Genomic DNA, 19,317 nt, shown 5'->3' on the forward strand with positions numbered 1-19,317 from the left:
TTTATTTTCCTCTTTGCTTTTGACAATTGAAACTAAAATAAGGATCAATAAACCTTAAAAGGCTATTGTTCTTTTCTGCTGGTCCTTTGGGGCAGTAATCAAATAACATTCGAATGTTGTTTGTGCTGAAGGAGGTCTCACAGTGCATTGATTTCAGTATTAGATTTGCCTCTCAGAGGCTTGTGTTATCAAAGCCTTACAGGGAAACCTCACCCAAATCTATGAGCCACCCCAGCAGCACACAGAAAGACACATGAAATACACGAGCAGCCACAGTTTAGAAGGGTGTTTTATCTAAACCTGAGTGTTTTTGATCAGAAGTATCTCGATCACATGTATTAAAGGGATAGATGACCCAAAAATGAAAATTCTGTCATCATTTACTCACCCTCCACTTGTTCCAAACAGTTGTGCGGCATCATTTACTTCCATAGTATAGAAAAAATATACACTGTAAAAAATGACCGTGATTTTAACAGTAAAAGACTGTAAAAATGCTGCGGTGAAAAACTGTCGATTGGTTTACAGAAAGTTTCCGTACTGCATACAGTGAATAACTGTAATAGATCTAACGGTACATTTAATGTAATTTTACGGTAAAATATCGTTAAATTCACAGTTTTTGGAAGTGAAAAAAAAACAATTCATTGTAAAAATTTACAGTGAAAAAACGTAAATTGACATTCTCACAATTCCCTGCGTGACACTTCACATTTGATATATATTTGTTGAAATAACTCTGTTTCTTCTTAGTTTTTCTCATTTTTTTCTAATCAGCTATGTGCATTAGGGTTTTATGTTACATCTAATGTCTACAAATTAATGTTTATTGCATTTTTAAAATTTCATGCATGTTACCATGATGGTGTTTAGTGTGTTTGTGAATGACACTTTGTGCACCTTCTATATATTAGTATTGTCCTCGTCAGCTTGTGGAAAACCTATTTGTGATGAACTTTGATTCATCATGTGACTCTCATCACCACTGTGTTTGGTGACTGTCAGTGTATTATAAAGGTACAAAACAGATATTAGTACTTCATTAGGTTGGTAAATTAACATTATATCAGTTAATGAAATACGTTATTTTTTTTTTACGTTGCTACTGTATTTTTTACGGTAAAGTTCTGGCAACCACAGCTGCCGTTTTTTTACCGTAAAATGTACTGGGATTTTTTTTTTACAGTGTACTATGGAAGTCAATGTAACCACAACTGTTTGGTTATAAACAAAATATCTTCCTTTATTTATACTGGTTTGGAACAAACGGAGGCTGAGTAAATGGCAGAATTTTCATTTTTGGGTGAACTATCCCTTTAACTGTTAAGAAAGAAATCATACATGAAGAATCATTTGTATTTCCACCATTACAGCTCACAAACAATTACCCAAGAAGCAAATTCTCTTCTTCAATGTTCAATTATAATTTAACTTATTGTATAAATATGTATAGTTACAAGTCGGCTGTAAGATTTTTTTTCTGTGTTACAAATATCTAAACAAATCATCTAATTTGTATATTGATTATCCAATACAATGGCTTATTAAGTGTCATCACAATTCAATGAAACTGTAAGCAACCTGAGACATTATTAGATATCTGAAATGTTTCATTTATCAAAATATCACTAGTTAAGGCAAAATAAGTATTCGTGGTTTGGAGCTCCACAGGCTACGAAAACTAGATATTACTTTTAATTTCATAATTTGTCATTGATATTGATGTACAACTATTGTTTATTATAGTGTAATGAGTTTCTCACTACTGCGCATTGCCTCCGTTCTCATACCAATGAGTGTTGTGATACATACAAACCTTATAAAAGTAGTTTCATTTATATCTACTCATAACCCATTAATAAAATGAAATCCATCATAGTTAAAACATAGAACAGGGGCATTTTAAGGGTTTATAATGCAATTGTGTGGTATAAACAGTAACATTAAGCACAACAAAACCTGTAGTAAACAGGACTGTGTCACCGACTGCAAATCCTCAGTATGTATAACACATCTTGATGTACAATAGTGAAAGAACACATCGTTACACAACAATCACCTATTACTTAAAATCTCTAACCACCTCTAACACCTACAGTCACATTACTGCTACAAAGGTCAATCAGCTGTTTTGTCAGCAGATCAGATAAAGGCCTTGTTTGCTTTGGCATAGAAATGAATGATGGATTAAGGCAAAAGGAAAATTAGCAGGTCCACTTCGTGTAGCACATTGCATGTGCAAGTTTGCACTGCATGTAGGAGTTATTCTGCAGTTGTGGTTGTTTTATGCATGTATGTTGAACGTCTGGTGTTTATTTCAGAAGGAGCGTGGGTCGACAACTCCGCCGTCTCGTGGCCTCCTCAACAAAAACAAATGTTCTTGAGTGTGTCACTGAGTGTCGTTCTTACTTTTGTTGTTGCCCTTAAGCTGTTGTAGCTGTAGGTCGATTCTTTCTTTCCTCTTTTGTTGGATCATGTTGCCCCCGGCGAAACCAAGCAGTCCACCCCCCACTGCAGCGACGACCCCCGCCACTTTAAATCCCGCTAAGAGTCCCAGTGGCCCCCCTAGCACTCCCCCCACCACCGCACCCGCCACGGGCAAAACCGCCAGCTTCGAACGGGCCGCCTGCGGAGAAAAAGCATAATACATATACAACGTATACATGGGTCAAGTGACCAACATAAAGGAAAAATCAGTATATATATCATATTATTATCTTATATCATATTATATTATATTATTTTTATACATATGTCTGCATGTTTGTTGCGCTACATGAATTTTCTAATTTTAATAAGCAGTCAAGCAGTTTTTAAGAAATATATATACAAAAATAATAATAAAAAACAAATAATTTAATCTTTTAATAAGGCAATTAACATCCAGATTTTTCACTAATAAATAAACATTGTATAAGAGGTGTATTAAAGGGTTAGTTCACCCAAAAATGAAAATTCAGTCATTAATTACTCACCCTCGTGTTGTTTCACACCCTTAAGATCTTCGTTCATCTTCGGAACACAAATTAAGATATTTTTGATAAAATCCGATGGCTCAGTGAGGCCTCTATTTCCAGCAAGACAATTAACACTTTCAAATGCCCAGACGTATTTAAAACAGTTCATGTGACTACAGTGGTTCATGTTATGAAGCGACAAGAATACTTTTTGTGCGGCAAAAAAACTAATTAACGACTTTATGATGATATCTAGTGATGGGTGATTTCAAAACACTGCTTCATGATGCTTCAAAGCTTTATGAATCTTTTGTTTTGTATCAGTGGTTCGGAGCATGTATCAAACTGCCAATGTCATGCCCCCCAGTGGAGAGCCATTGAAATTTCGAAACACTTATCACGTAACGACGCCTCAATTACTGAAATCACGTGACTTTGGCGCTCCGAATCACTGATTCGAAACAAAAGATTCATAAAGCTTCATGAAGCAGTGTTTTGAAATCGCCCATCACTAGATATTGTCATAAAGTCGTTATTTTGTTTTTTTGGCACACAAAAAGTATTCTCGTCGCTTCATAACATTAAAGTTGATCCACTGTAGTCACAGGAACTGTTTTAAATACGTCTTTAGTAGCTTTCTGGGCATTGAAAGTGATAATTGCCTTGCTGGCAATGCAGGCCTCACTGAGCCATTGGATTTTATTAAAAATATCTTAATTTGTGTTCCGAAGATGAACGAAGGTCTTGCGGGTGTGAAACGACATGAGGGTGAGTAATTAATGACAGAATTTTCATTTTTGGGTGAACTAACACTTTAAAGTCATTTTGTGTATAAACTGCATTTTTTTTTTTTACATATTTCAGAATAAACCACAAGAAAAAAAGAGCCTCATTGACCTACATGCTATGTGCAATAAAGAATCAGACAGGTGAGAAATGAATCATTTGGGCGGCATCAATATCCCAAAACAGTGTTTGAACTAACACACTTTTCATGTGCTGTTTTTCTGATAACCAAACAATTATAAAGTCTTTCATGTCCAGTTTCCAGCCCTACAGTAACATATGCAGTCGTATGTAAACACACGCACAATGTTAATCAGAGATCTGAAAAAAAGCCACGATGAAATTGGACGTGTGCAGATCAAACCCAACCTGGTAAATGAATTGATATGAGGTAAAAAGAAAAACTCCTTTAGCCAGATTATTCTTTAATTAGCACAACGAAACAAGCCTCCCGGCGTGCGCACACACAATTTAATTTCAGTGAAGATATGTAAACTTTAAAGGCAGGGTCGTCCATCAAATGCCACCTTTCCTCTCTTCTCATCTCTCTTTCACCCTTTCTCATGCTCTCGTTCTCTGTCATCTAATCATCTTCACAAGGCAGGGTTAACCGAGCAGTTAATTATGCTTGAAGAGAGAGAGATTGAGGAAGCAACTCCTGTTATTCGGATCCGCCTGAGCCAGCACATTAAGGACTTACTCTGTGTGTGTGTGCGCTTGTGTGTGTTTTTGTGACATATCAGGACACAAATTTGTAAAAAGGGTGACTTATGAGGACATTACCCCATGTCCCCATTTTTCAAAAGGCTTATAAATCATACAGAATGAGTTTTTGTGAGAAAGTAAAAGTGTGCACAGTTTCCTGTGATGGTTAGGTTTAGGGGTAGGGGTAGTGTAGGGGGATAGAAAATATGGTTTGTACAGTATAAAAACCATTACGCCTATGGAATGTCCCCACAATTCACAAAAACAAACGTGTGTGTGTGTGTGTCAGAATATCTATGCCTTTAGCAGTGTGTATGTGTGTTGACCACCCCCTGTCCTTTTCAGCAGTCACAGAGGTGGGTCCACTTTCTACATGGGCATCAGACAAAATGCTCAATAGAACTGCATTAACTCTCAACTCCAAAAAAGAGAAACATTTCAATTGAGACTCGATCAATAAAACACATACAAACCCTCGTTCACACGCAAACACACACGGCCCATGCCTCCATGTTTCACACTTCCCTTGCTTTTTCTGTCAAAAGTTGGCACTGTGTGTATGTGTGTATATATGTATCGAACCCCCAGCAGGAACTTGAATGCTGTTTATAGACTCTCTTTTACACTCTTTAGACTTCCATGCGCTCGCACACACATCGACTCCCTGTGAGGGGCCGACCAACACACATCGATCCCTCTCCACTCCATGCCTTCCGCCACCATCGCCACCTCTCTCTCCCCCTCTCTCTCTCTTAATTGTGGTTTCCTTGCGCTCTAAAGTGGATCAATAGGCTGATGGCAGGGTAGGCCGAGAGAAGCAGGGGGGTAGAGTGGAATCGATCCCCTAGCAGGAGTGTCCCCTCTCCCCTTACCTTCCCAAGGCTCTGGGTCCCCTCCTCCACATTAGCAGCTGCTATGCTAACATGCGCCTCAATGCTGTCAATCTTCTCCTGCTGAGCCTAAGACAGAAAAATGCAAGTTACATATTTACTGTGTCAGTTACATATGTTACATGTAGTTACTTTGGCAATAACTATAAATTATGCATAATTACATGCAACTAACCCTAAACCAAACAAAACCCTAATCTTATAGTAAATACATGTACTTAAATGTACAGGCACCTTAAAATAAAGTGTGACTTATATATATATATATATATATATTAGAAAATATACATTTGTATATATTCGTCCCCTTGGAATTATAAAGTTCTGACATTTTTGTCAAAATTGAGTTATTCGCATATTCCTATTCTGTGACTACTTATTTAAATTAAGTGATTTTTTTTAATGTTGTGTACATTTTGGGACTTTTTATTTAGAAAACAAAAAGGTTCTATATACAAAGTCGAATGAAATGCAAAAACTTTGAAGCTCAATATCTCAAAACTGATAGAACCTTATAATTTCAAGGGGACTATATATATATAACCCGAATTCTGGAAATTTTGGGACTTTTTTAAATTTGAATGAAATTAAAACAAAAAGACTTTCAAATCACATGAGCCAATATTTTATTCAAAATAGAACATAGATAACATAAATATTTAAACGGAGAAATTTTACAATTTTATGCACAAAATGAGCTCATTTCAAATTTGATGCCTGCTACAGGTCTCAAAATAGTTGGGATGGTGGCATGTTTACCATGGTGTAGCATCTCCTCTTCTTTTCAAAACAGTGTGAAGACGTCTGGGCATTGAGGTTTCTCGAGTTTTGGTGTTGAAATTTGGTCCCATTCTTGCCTGATATAGGATTCCAGCTGCTGAAGAGTTTGTGGTCATCTTTGATGTATTTTTCTCTATAGGTGACAGATCTGGACTGCAGGCAGGCCAATTCAGCACCTGGACTCTTCTACGACGAAGCCATGCTGTTGTAATAGCTGCAGTATGTGGTTTTGCATTGTCCTGCTGAAATACACAAGGCCTTCCCTGAAACATACATCGTCTGGAGGAGAGCATATGTTGCTCTATAAACCTTTCAGCATTCATAGTGCCTTCCAAAACATGCAAGCTGCCCATGCCTTATCCACTTATGCACCCCCATACCATCAGAGATGCTGGCTTTTGAACTGAATGCTGATGACACACTGGAAGGTCTCCCTCCTCTTAAGCCCGGAGGGCACGGCGTCCATGATTTCCAACAAGAATGTCAAATTTGGACTCGTGTGAACATAGAACACTTTTCCACTTTGAAACAGTCCATTTTAAATGAGCCTTGGCCCACAGGACACGAAGGCGCTACTGGACCATGTTCACATATGGATTACTTTTTTGCATGATAGAGCTTTAATTGGCATCTGCAGATGGCACAGCGGATTGTGTTTACCAACAGTGGTTTCTGGAAGTATTCCTGGGCCCATTTATTAATGTCAATGACACAATCATGCCGATGAGTGATGCAGTGTCATCTGAGGGCCCGAAGACCACGGACATCCAATTAAGGTCTTTGGCCTTGTCCCTTACGCACAGAAATTTCTTCAGTTTCTGTGACACTTTTGATGATGTTCATCACTGTAGATGATGATATTTGCAAAGCTTTTGCAATTTGACGTTGAGGAACATTGTTTTTAAAGCATTCCTTGTTTTTTCAGTCATTTGTTGCCCCTGTGCCAACTTTTTTGATACCTGTAGCAGGCATCAAATTTTGAAAATAGCTCATTTAGTGGATGAAAATGTAATATCATTCTGTTTAAACATATGTTATGTTATCTATGTTCTACTGTGAATAAAAATTGGCTCATGTGATTTGAAAGTCTTTTAGTTTTCATTTTATTCAAATTTAAAAAATGTCCCAACATTTCCATTTGGGTTGTATATATATATATATATATATATTATATATATATACACACACACACACACACATTACATTACAAATATACATTTGTAGGTGTTGCAAGTGGTTTTTCCTGTTAATGACAAATACATTTTTTTACGAATAAATATTCTAAGTAGTTCCGAAAATAAAAAATAAATATATAATTATTAAGAATGTACAAGAATGAGAAAAATGCTGTTTAAAATAGTTTTATATGGCAGGTCAAACTGCAGAAAAGTGGCATCATATCAACTGCCCATATATGTGTCTACAATTATTTAATGACAAAAATTCTAAATCCTATCCCATCCAAAACAGAAACACCTCATAAATAGTAATAGTAAAGCAGACAAAGACATGCTCAGTAATCTTGGTAGTGGGTAGCTGGGGGTTTGAGTGCTGGGACAGAAGGGTGAATGGGAGGGGGCTGGTTGTCGGGGGTAACTGGGTGGTCTGTCGGAAGCTTATGAAATATTCAAAGAGTGGCAGCTGTCTCTCTGTCTAAATCAGTGTGAGCTCAAAGTAATCACTGCACACACATGCACATAGACACACACACACACACACACAATAGAGACTGCTGGAAAAATCTTCTTTAACTCTCCAGCACAGAGTTACATGAGCCTGGCACCTGCCCCTGTGTAGCATGTGTTTGTGTGAAAAGAAATCTGTATTTGCATTGCTCTCTGCAGCTCATGGCGACTGTAAAGTTAGTGTTCCTCTTCCTCTTCTTTTTGAAATAATTTGTGTGCATGTAAATGTGTCTGAGTGTGCTTTCTCAGGACTCAACAATAAGGATGGCCTGCTGGACCAGGGCCAGTGTTAGAGTGTTTCAGGTCAGTTGATGAACTGTCCCTATCGGACCGGTGCTGCGCTGACACTAAATCACACAATGTGTTGATGTTCTATATGTGTTTTTATGCCTTGCAGCCTTAAAACATTTGGTTTTCTGTGATGTATTGGACATTGTTGCTGTAAATTCTGCAGATTTAAATGTCACCAAATCTTAGTTAGCTGGGTAACATATAGCATAACATAGCTTTATCGAAATTGTGAGATCTTGAAAGCATCAGTTAGAATGGGATAAAAATTATAACCAATCAGTAATGTTTCACACTGCATGCCATTATTCCAGATCATATTATAGATAGATAGATAGATAGATAGATAGATAGATAGATAGATAGATAGATAGATAGATAGATAGATAGATAGATAGATAGATAGATAGATAGATAGATAGATAGATAGATAGATAGATAGATAGATAGATAGATAGATAGATAGATAGATAGATAGATAGATAGATAGATGGATGGATGGATGGATGGATGGATGGATGGATGGAAAAACATACAATTAAACTTTGTTTCTGTTGGTGAAATAATGGTGCGATTTATCACGGATAGACAAGCCAAAACACTCATCACTAATCAAAATCCTATAAGCATTTATTCATTAGTCATCCATGCACACCTTACCACCAAACCCTGTAAACAGACTATTTTAAGACACTCACTAATGACTGTGTACGAAAGCTATTGATGGCTTTCTTTTTCTCTCCCTCCCTCCCCTCAGGAGTAGACGTTAATCAGCACCGTCTGCTCACAAGCTGTACGGATGCTCCAGAGAACACACAGTCACACAAGCAGACCTCCTGGGTTCATCTTTGGCCCAGTGCTAACGGAATAAACGATATGGTGGGTGTCCTCTACAGAGAGGCAAGAGCTAATAAGCCTGGCTATCATCATATTATTCTTACCACCATCCAGATTCTATCATCGTGCCCCAACAGGGTGTGAAGTGTTTAGCGACAGCCATTATCAACTGTTACTGATACTAAAATTTTATTTTTATATCCATAAGCTTGGAGGAGCTTGTAGATCGATTCACATGAAGTGGGATGACAGGAAACATACTCAATAAACTGATAATAAAAGGGTCATTTTTGAAGATTTTTTTCCCATAAGTTCACTAAGTCAAAAATTGCTTTTTGCACCAAACATCTAATTTCTCATTGTGATGAGAACATTAATTTTTATAGTCATGCATTACATTATTACAGTACATATGTAATACAATTTAATTGTCCATGATTTGTCACTTTAAACAGACTTAAGATAGAAGGGATGGATGGATGGATGGATGGATGGATGGATGGATGGATGGATGGATGGATGGATGGATGGATGGATGGATGGATGGATGGATGGATGGATGGATGGATGGATGGATGGATGGATGGATGGATGGATGGACAATCAGACTAGATAGATAGATAGATAGGTAGTTGACCCCGTCGGTTAAAATCACTTTCTGTTGATGGCGAGGAGGGTCAAAATTGAAACTGAAAGGGCACAAATCAGATCTGAGAAAGAAAATGTCCCCTTTTGCCCCCTCGCGGCACCAGACCTAGAATCACAACACTGTCTGCGCATCCAGGAAAACACATGATCTCTCCTCTCTTCCACCCAGTTTCCAATTGCACATTGTTCTAATAATGGCTGTTATAGAGCATGGATTCTCATTAATCCTCACTGGTTAGTTAATGGCTGACAGACTGTCACCAATCTCTGTATGTCTTCTCAATCACACACACACACACAGACAGACTGATGGGATCAATACCACCTTGTTGGCTCTCAGGAGACAAAGCCATTTGCCTGACAGCTCTGCCAAACCTAAGGGTTTTGGTCACCACCTTTTATCAACACACATACACACCATAAATATTTCCTCACTCCTTCTCCCTCCCTTCTTTCCAAAAAACAAAGAATGAATAATTTTCGTAGACGTGATACTTACATGAACAATAGTGGAGAACTCTTGTACTAAACCATTCAATTCCAGTAGGTCCTAAACAAACATACCACAACAATCACAAACACTTAAAGTCTTTGTATTCAAATATATTTATGCGTTTGTAAGTGCTTGTTTGTGTTACCTTTGCTAAAGTGTCCCAGGACTCAGCGGCGTTCTGTTCTGGAGGGATTTCAGGCAGGAGCAGCTGTGCTTGAGTGACAGGGGAACCGGGGACATCTGTATCACCATCACCTAACCCATTACATGAAAGTGAAAACACTTGCAAAAATCAAATCACATCTTGATTAACTTCATAAAACTCAGACACACCAAGAAACACATACTGTGCAATTTATCCGAGGCAGTGCCGATAGTTTCGTGAAGGCAAGGCCTACTGATAGCATCCGAATTAATCTGTAGGAACTCTTGAATGGCAGCGGAGGCTCGATCTCTGATTGGCTGAACAAGTTTCTCCAGATCTTCGACATCAGCGCTGCGGACCCGCCCACACAATTTCTCCATCTCCCGCAGGTTAGATCTCAACTGCTGCAATGAGAAAAAAAAGAAATTCTTTGTGATAAGTGAATCCATATTTTCATTCAAAACCTCTATGTTGTATGTTCCTTCTATACAACCTTGACTTGGAACAACAAAAATGTGGTACAAAACAAATTGGAATATATTCTGAATGATTGTTACATTTCAACACTGTATAAAAAGACCCTATTATCCGATTCAGTACTGTCAAAGATCTGAAAACCTTTCTCTCCATGCAAGTACAACCAAATGCACATTCATCAGATACATTCTCATCCACTGCCAACTTTAAGTTTGGCAACTTTAAGTTCTCAGTCAAAGCTTAAAGGGTTAGTTCATTAATTACTGACCCTCATGTCATTCCAAACACGTAAGACCTTCGTTCATCTCCAGAACACAATTCAAGATATTTTTGATGAAATCCGAGAGCTGTCTGACTCCTCCATAGAAAGCAATTTAACCACTGTTAAAATAGTCCATGTGACAGCACCTGGAAGCACTGAACGTAAACAGTGTAAGAAAACGGCACAGAAGAGAAGTTATTGTTGAACAAAGTCGTTATTTTTGTTTTGTTTTGCACACAAATTGTATTTTTCTCGCTTCATAAAATGAAGGTTGAACTACTGCAGTTACGTGGACTATTTTAAGTTTTTAGTACCTTTCTGGATCTCGAAAGTGGTGGTTAAATTGCTGTCTATGGGTTGGGACACACCAAACTGACGCCAAAGAACAAGCACTGATCAAAGCCGACTGTGTTGTCACGTCATGTTGCCTGCATCGGGGCAAAAAACTTGTGTGTCCCAGGCTTATGGAGGAGTCAGACAGCTCTCGGATTGCATCAAAAATATCTTAATTTGGGTCCCACTTTATATTAAGTGGCCTTAACTACTATGTACTTACATCAAAAAATAAGTACAATGTACTTATTGGGTTCATATTGAATTGCAAAACACTTTTGCTGCTATTGAGGTGGGGTACGGGTAAGGTTAGGGAAAGCTTTGGTTGTATGGGTAGGTTTAAGGATAGGGGTAAGGTGTAAGGGATGGGTCAACAGTGTAATTATAAATGTAATTACAGAAATTAATTACAGATGTAATTGCATGCAGGTGTTTTTAAAATATAAGTACAATGTAAAAACATGTATGTACACAATAAGTGCATTGTATCAAATCATTCATTTAAAATGTAAGTACATAGTAGTTAAGTCCACTTAATATAAAGTGGGACCAATTTGGGTTCTGGAGATGAACGGTCTTATGGTTGTGGAACGTCATTATTAATGACAGAATTTTCATTTTTGGGTGAACTAACCCTTTAAGTATGTTTGTGTGAGTGTGCAAAATGAGTTGTTAAAATTAAAATTAAATATAAAATATTTATAACACAGGGTTCCCACACATCTTGACCAACCCCATCGCTTTCCCATTCACTTTACAGCTGTTACGAGATTTCTTTTTTTTTAAATATTATTATTATTTTACTTGTTAGTGCAAAAAGTCTCAAACAGACTCTCAACAGACACACTGATACTTTACACTGATTATACACTCCCAAACAGCAAAATCCAACCAATGGAATATAATTCAGCAGAAAGAAAAACATTGAAAGAAATTAATACTGTATTTCCACAAAGAAGATGCAAGGGTTTTCTTCTTTTTCAATTTATTCAATTTTTCTATAAGCGGGAGAACCCTGTAATGACTTATTTTCTTGTTAATTCCAAACCAGATCTTGACAAAAACCATAATATATATATATATATATAAATTGATGCCTTGTCAGGTCCTGTCGGCTCACATCCAGAAGCAAACATCTAGCAGGGATTACAGATCAATTCATACATATTGAACACAGAGGTCAAAGTTAACACCTGGCCAATCAAAGTGTTCCGCTTGACTGCACTCATTTCGCACTTTGAATAATCATCCACAGGATCATCCCTCTTAACTGATTCACTCACAGAGAGCACTAAAACATTACAAACATATGCAGCTTGCTTTGTAATAAAGGATGCAGACACTAAGGATCTCAAAGGCAGCCAAAATAAATCTTCATCTGGGTCAACACACACTCTCTCTCTCTCAATCCAACTTCGATAGGTGTGTGATGAGAGCAATCTTAAGGGTGTTTCCTCTCTTGCTCTCTTTTTCTGTCCCCTGGGAGCTACTTTAACAATGTCTGTCTTGTTTCCGTCTATTGTCAGTAGTCCACATCACGCTGACACAGAAACACTTGCAGGCTCTCACACGCTCTCTGCAGTGGTGGACACAGGAAAGCTCTCTGGCATCTCTGGGGGGACCAGACCTGGGTGCTAAGGTCACACTCACACACTCACGGCACACAACACACTCCAAGGACTGTCCCGAGAGAGATGCGGACAGACTCTCAGAGACATTAACACACAGGTTACATGCTTGTCTGGCCATTAGGAAGAGAAAAGACATCATACATACACCATGCCTTACACTAGAGACCTTAGTTAAACATTACTTAATATATATAGACACACTCACAGCTGTATCAGAACAGGATGATGGCATGTTTAGATGCACAGATTACTTTGTTTTGTTTTTTAATCTTTAGATGGAGCCAATTGATTTATAGCAGAATGCAATCTCACACAAATCTATTGATTTCAGAAGACTTGGAATATAGTGCATGAGAAGTTTGAAAACCACTGTAGCTCAGAAATCCTGCCTAACATCTCCATTTGAGTGCCATGGAAATAAAAAGTCATACAAGGTGAGTTAAAGATAACAGAATTTTCATTTTTGGCTGAACTATGCCCATATGATATGAAGATTTATTATACAATTTAACCATAGCAACAGCCTGTTACATCACTGAGAATGTTTTGTCCAAGCAACATTCCACAGTGCCTTGCGGCACATGGGAATGTTTTCAAACCAGTTCACTACCCTGAGAACATCAACAAAACCAACAATAAAATGGAAAGACATTTTGTGTGAACTGAAACAACACATATGAATAAACACAATCTATAGCCAAGTTCACCCATGCTCTTAATGGTATTTGTCCCACACTTTGTGACCATGACTTTTCCATCCATCTTTCTGAAACATAAGAATTTTTACATATCATTTGCACTCACAAGAGTAATTACTGGCCAAGGAAATAGTTAAAATGAGCATACACAACTGTGTTGGTAGGGTTTTTTTAAAAACATTGTGTTTTCTGCAATAATAATAGTATCACTGTTTTCAATTTTAATATATTTTACAATGTAATTTATTTCGGTGATGCAAAGCTGAATTTTCAGCATTATTACTCCAGTCATCACAAATCATTCTAATATGCAGATTTGCTGCTCAAGAAACATTCTGCTGGAAACAGTTGTTGCATAATATTTTTGTGACAACCGTGATACATATTTTTTCAGGATACTTTGATGATTAGAAAGTTTAAAAGAACAGCATTTTATTTGAAATAGTAATCTTTTGTAACATTATAAATGCCTTCACTATCTTGCTGACTTCAAACTTTTGAACTATATTGTAACTATCATTGTGTATATTTGACCCTGGACCACAAAATCAGTCATAAGTCACATGGGTATAATTGTAGCAATAGCCAACAATACATTGTATGGGTCAAAATTATCGATTTTTCTTTTATGCCAAAAATCATTAGGATATTAAGTAAATATCATGTTCCATGAAGATATTTTGTAAATTTCCTACCGTAAATATATCACAAATTTATTTTTGTGAGCGGATATGCATTGCTAAGGACTTCATTTGGACAACTTTAAAGGAGATTTTCTCAATATTTTGATTTTTTTGCACCCTCAGATTCCAAATATTGTCCTATCCTAGCAAACCATACATCAATGGAAAGATTATTTATTCAGATTTCAGATTATGTATAAATCTCTCTGAACCATATGACTGGTTTTGTGGTCCAGGTTCACATATTATTGAAAACTGGATATTTTATGAAATATTCAGGCTTTAATGTTCAGGTATGAAGTGTTGTTATTCAACACCAAAACACCGCTAAAGTTATCACCATCAATCATCATAATTTCCCAAGTTTTTCACTTATGCTACAATTTTGTTGTACCTGGACAGTGCGGCTGGAGTTGATGTGCTCTTGGTGCAGTTTGTCCCACTGTCTGCCTCTTTGAAACTGCAACAAGGAAGCTCAATTAAATTCACAATTTCAACTTATGGACATTCAATAAAGTTTCCTCATGATCACAGCTTGATATTTCACAATCATCTAGGTTTGCAAGACCACCCAATGCCCTTTTATCCTATTGTATGTTGCTCAAGCAGATTGACTGGGAGTGATTTCAGATACACCATGAGATCTTCAGCACTCGACTCCCTATGGTGACCGCACACACAGACACATGGCTCTCTCTGTTGACCATATGCTGCGCTTTGCTGTCGCTGTTCATGTGTGAGTGATTGTACCTTTTCTATGTTGTGTTGGTGCTGGTGCAGTCTCTCCAGGTCAGTGGGGATGGCCACTTTAATGAATTTGAGAATGGGGGGCTCCAGGCGCCGGAGTGGAAGCTTACCAGCTTCCTCCGCCATCATGACTGTCTCTTATGACCTCTTTTATAAGGTCACAGGCTTAACACATCCATTCATACTCAGTCTTGGTCTAAAAGAGAGTCATATATTTTATTATTATGTATAAAATTAAATATTATTACATTTACATTTTTTTATTAAACATTATGGAAATACTTTACAATGAGGTCCCATTAGTTAACATTCGTTAATGCATTAACAAACAATGAGAAATCCATTTGTTACAATATTTATTCATCTTTGTTAACGTTAGTTAATAAAATGCAACTGTTCATTACTGGTTCATGTAAACTCAGGCCTATTAAAGGGGGCCTATTATGCCCCTTTTTACAAGATGTAATATAAGTCTCAGGTGTCCCCAGAATGTGTCTGTGAAGTTTCAGTTCAAATACCCCAGACCATTAATTATATAATGTATTATACCACTTCTGTTTTCATGCCTGTATCTTTAAATGCAAATGAGCTGCTGCTCCCCACCCCACTTTCCAGAAGTAGGTGGAGCCTGTACAACTCATGCATCAGGTACTCTGCCAAAAACTAACAAAACATCTGTTTGGTTTTGATTATCATCTCTATCGTGGCACATGCTCACGCTTGTTTTTGTAAACAGTGGTTTCGCTACAGAACTGATTCTGTTTTAAAAGAGTAAACGTGCTGGGAAAATAGTAGAGGTTTACTATCATCTTAATGAGAAAACACTATACAAATAAGTGATGTTTAGTTATGAAAATTGATAATTGATTCATATTACGTAGCAAACTTAAATTTGATATATGAAATGTTTATTTGTGTCAAAAACACATACACAGCTGGTTATGTCTGTGAACATAAACAGCAGGGAAAGAAATCGCATGTGTATATTAGATCTGTGTATTAAAGGAACACTCCACTTTTTTTGAAAAAAGGCTCATTTTTCAACTGCCCTAGAGTGAAACAGTTGAGTTTTACCGTTTCCGAATCCATTCAGCCGATCTCTGGGTTTGGCAGTACCAATTTTAGCATAGCTTAGCATAGTTCATTGAATCTGATTAGACCATTAGCATCTCGCTCAAAAATGACCAAAGAGTTTTGATATTTTTCCTACTTAAAACTTAGTACATCGTGTACTAAGACGGACGGAAAATGAAAAGTTGCGATTTTCTAGGCTGATATGGCTAGGAACTATACTCTCAACAAAAGAAAAACAGAAAATCACTCACTGCTCTTGATTAAATAACTTTAGTAGCTTAAATAAGAATGAATTTCTTACTTGAAATTTATGGTAAACAGATTTATGGTGATTATAAAAAAGGAGTTGGTGGATTTTTACCATTATAGGCTGGTGATTATTTACACACACTGTGGACACACATCTGTGTTCAAACACCTTATAAAAGCGAATTTTGCATAATAGTTCCCTTTTAAATAATATTAACAGATATAACTTTTGATTTTAATAATGTAATAGTAAATATTGAAATAAACATTCATTTAGATTAATGCTTAAAGAAGCAATTTTCATCGTTAGTTCATGTTTACTAATGTAGTATAATTGGAATCTAATTGTAAAGTCTTACCAAATTTATTAATAAAAAATATTATTAAAGATAACACATGATGAAATGTAAATATTGAGGGATTATTTTAAAATGTTTTTCTCTATGAGAAATTAAAATGAAAGTGCTTGGTCGTTATCGTGGTGGTACAGTTACAGTATCAGAAGGTAATACTGTGGTACTTTGATACAGGCTATACTATGGTACTGATTTTTGGTATATGTCCGAAAACATTATCATTACTACCATGTCATATGAGTAGAAAACATGGTAAAAACACAGTACATTTGATTCTAAACTGCAGCTGTCACATGTCAACATTATGTCAGCTGTCAAAGACATCACGTCTAGCAAGGTCTGGCAGTTAAACTATCAATGTTAGCTGGCAAAAACGCCACTAAATGCTCATATTTAATATTTTACCTTTAATAATCAATAATAATAAAATCCCTGGGGCAAACAGATGTGTATAAGTTCAGCTAGCTTGCTACACTCAACAGAGACTTCATTTTTAGCTCGTTGATTGTAAACCACACATGCTGAAACTGCCGTCTGCAGTTTCACATAACTCTTTCCTTACCTGTCGAGCAAACGGTAAACAGCGATCTCCTGCTATCGGTAATTTTAATCGCTGTCATCAACTTTGTTTTTGTAAACAGTGGTTTCGCTTTGTGCTGTGTGCTACAACAAAATGTGTCCGACTATGCGGAACTAATACTGTTTTAAAAGAGTAAACGTGCTGGGAAAATAGTAGATGTTTACTGTCATCCTGACGATAAAACACTTTACAAACAAGTGATGTTTAGTTACGAAAAATGCTAATTGTTTCAAATTAAATAGCAAAACTCAATACATTTGGACTTTTACCCTTTTTCATCAGTGTCTACTGCAAGTTAAACTTTAAATTTCAGGTCTAATTTTATAAGATGTATAGATATAAAATCACTGTACATATGTCACATTTTAATAATGTCAAATGTAGACATTTTTTTAGGTAAAATTATGGAATCATTATAAAGATATATACTTCTCACCCAGTGTCAGAGGTGTGGAGATCTCACATACTGCCCTTCTGATTCTAAGCTGCCCAAAAAAATCTTCCTACAAATCAATATATTCAATGAGTTGTGTAAAAATGCACAGTACGTAACTGTTGCCATATGCAAAGAAAGTCTAAAACAAATTTGTCTTGAGGTTTGGAATGAGGAGGTTATCAGAACATGATTAGATAGTGATTACAGAATTGCATCACGGAGAGTCACAGGACTTTGCAAATACACCTCCAGGCCTTTTAAGCATAGTATGCATATTAAATGTGCAATAAAGTAAAATTATGTATTTTATTTCCTGTGTATGCAAATATATTAGGACCTTATAATTAAGGTTCAGACACACGGCTCACACCTGCTCTTCCCTCAGCACCCCAACGATCAGTGTTTCCGGCTTTAGGGAACACCAACGGATTAACCACATGTGAGCACTGAGATCCAACCAAAGCCCACTGTGTGCTCCCTCCCTCCCTTTCTCTCTCTCCCATTCTCTCTCTGGGTATCTTTATTTCTGTAACTCCCAAAGACTCTATGGGTTTATTTTCCAGCCACACATAGGCACACAAACAGAATGACATATGGAGAGATGTAACCACCATTTCAGTTTATAAAGAACCTACAAAGAAATCACCCACTCAACCAGCCAACCAGCGTGAAAAGCCACAGTGCAGTCAAGTTTCATAAGCCTCTTTTACAGGTACAAACCACCATATCTACATGACTGATAATCACTCCTCTGCTCTCCAATTGACTGATTACTATCATAATAAATACAAAAATCTACAACAAAAAAGTGTGTGATATTATTTTTATTATTATTTTTATATATTATGTATTATATGTATGCATAACTCACACAGCATCATACATTTATTTTCTTAAAGGGATAGTTCACCCAAAGATGAACATTCTGTCAACATTCTCCCCCTCAAGTTGTTCCAAACCTGTATAAATTTCTTTGTTCTGCTGTACACAAAGGAAGATATTTGGAAGAGTGTTTGTAACCAAGCAGATCTTGCCCTCCCATTTACTACCATATTTTTTTTCCTGCTTTGGTAGTCAATGGGGGGTGAGATCTGCTTGGTTTCAAACATTCTTCCAAATATCTTCCTTTGTGTTCAGCAGAACAACGAAATTTATACAGGTTTGGAACAACTTGAGGAGGAGTAAATGATGACAGAAATTTCATTTTTGGGTGAACTATCCCTTTAAATACACTACCATTTAAAATGGTGAGGTCAATAAGATTTCAAAGGTGACATTAAATACATTAAATACTAATCTTAAAAAGTTTTATATTTCAAATAAAAGCTGTTATTTAAACGTTTTTGTTCATCAAAGAATCCTGAAAAAAATGGTAAAAATGTTTCTTGAGCAGCAAAATCAGCATATTAGAATGATTTCTGAAGGATCACGATATTACTAATCCCACAAATGTTTGAACAGTAGTGTGTGTGTCTATATAAAATGTGTGATCTTAAATATCGATAAAACACTGATTGAGCAGAGACGTAGAGAAAAGAGAGCGTGAGATACATAAAGGCAGAAAGAAGGAGTGGGAG

At 36.7% G+C, this 19,317-nt stretch overlaps 1 protein-coding gene across 1 annotated transcript; it reads right to left on the reverse strand.

Moving 5' to 3' along the window:
* Positions 1-17: 17 nt before the first annotated feature.
* stx17 (syntaxin 17) lies at positions 18-17,400 on the reverse strand. The gene is made up of 8 exons (XM_067394979.1): positions 17,287-17,400; positions 15,049-15,241; positions 14,693-14,758; positions 10,417-10,618; positions 10,215-10,324; positions 10,076-10,126; positions 5,321-5,407; positions 18-2,626 (listed from the first exon to the last, which is right to left on the reverse strand). Exons 2-8 carry the CDS (start codon positions 15,172-15,174, stop codon positions 2,390-2,392), a joined length of 879 nt encoding a protein of 292 aa, XP_067251080.1. The 5' UTR covers positions 15,175-15,241; positions 17,287-17,400; the 3' UTR covers positions 18-2,389.
* Between the last annotated feature and the right edge of the window lie 1,917 nt (positions 17,401-19,317).

The sequence above is a fragment of the Chanodichthys erythropterus genome, chromosome 2 (assembly GCF_024489055.1).
Source record: "Chanodichthys erythropterus isolate Z2021 chromosome 2, ASM2448905v1, whole genome shotgun sequence".
Taxonomy (NCBI): Eukaryota; Metazoa; Chordata; class Actinopteri; order Cypriniformes; family Xenocyprididae; genus Chanodichthys; species Chanodichthys erythropterus.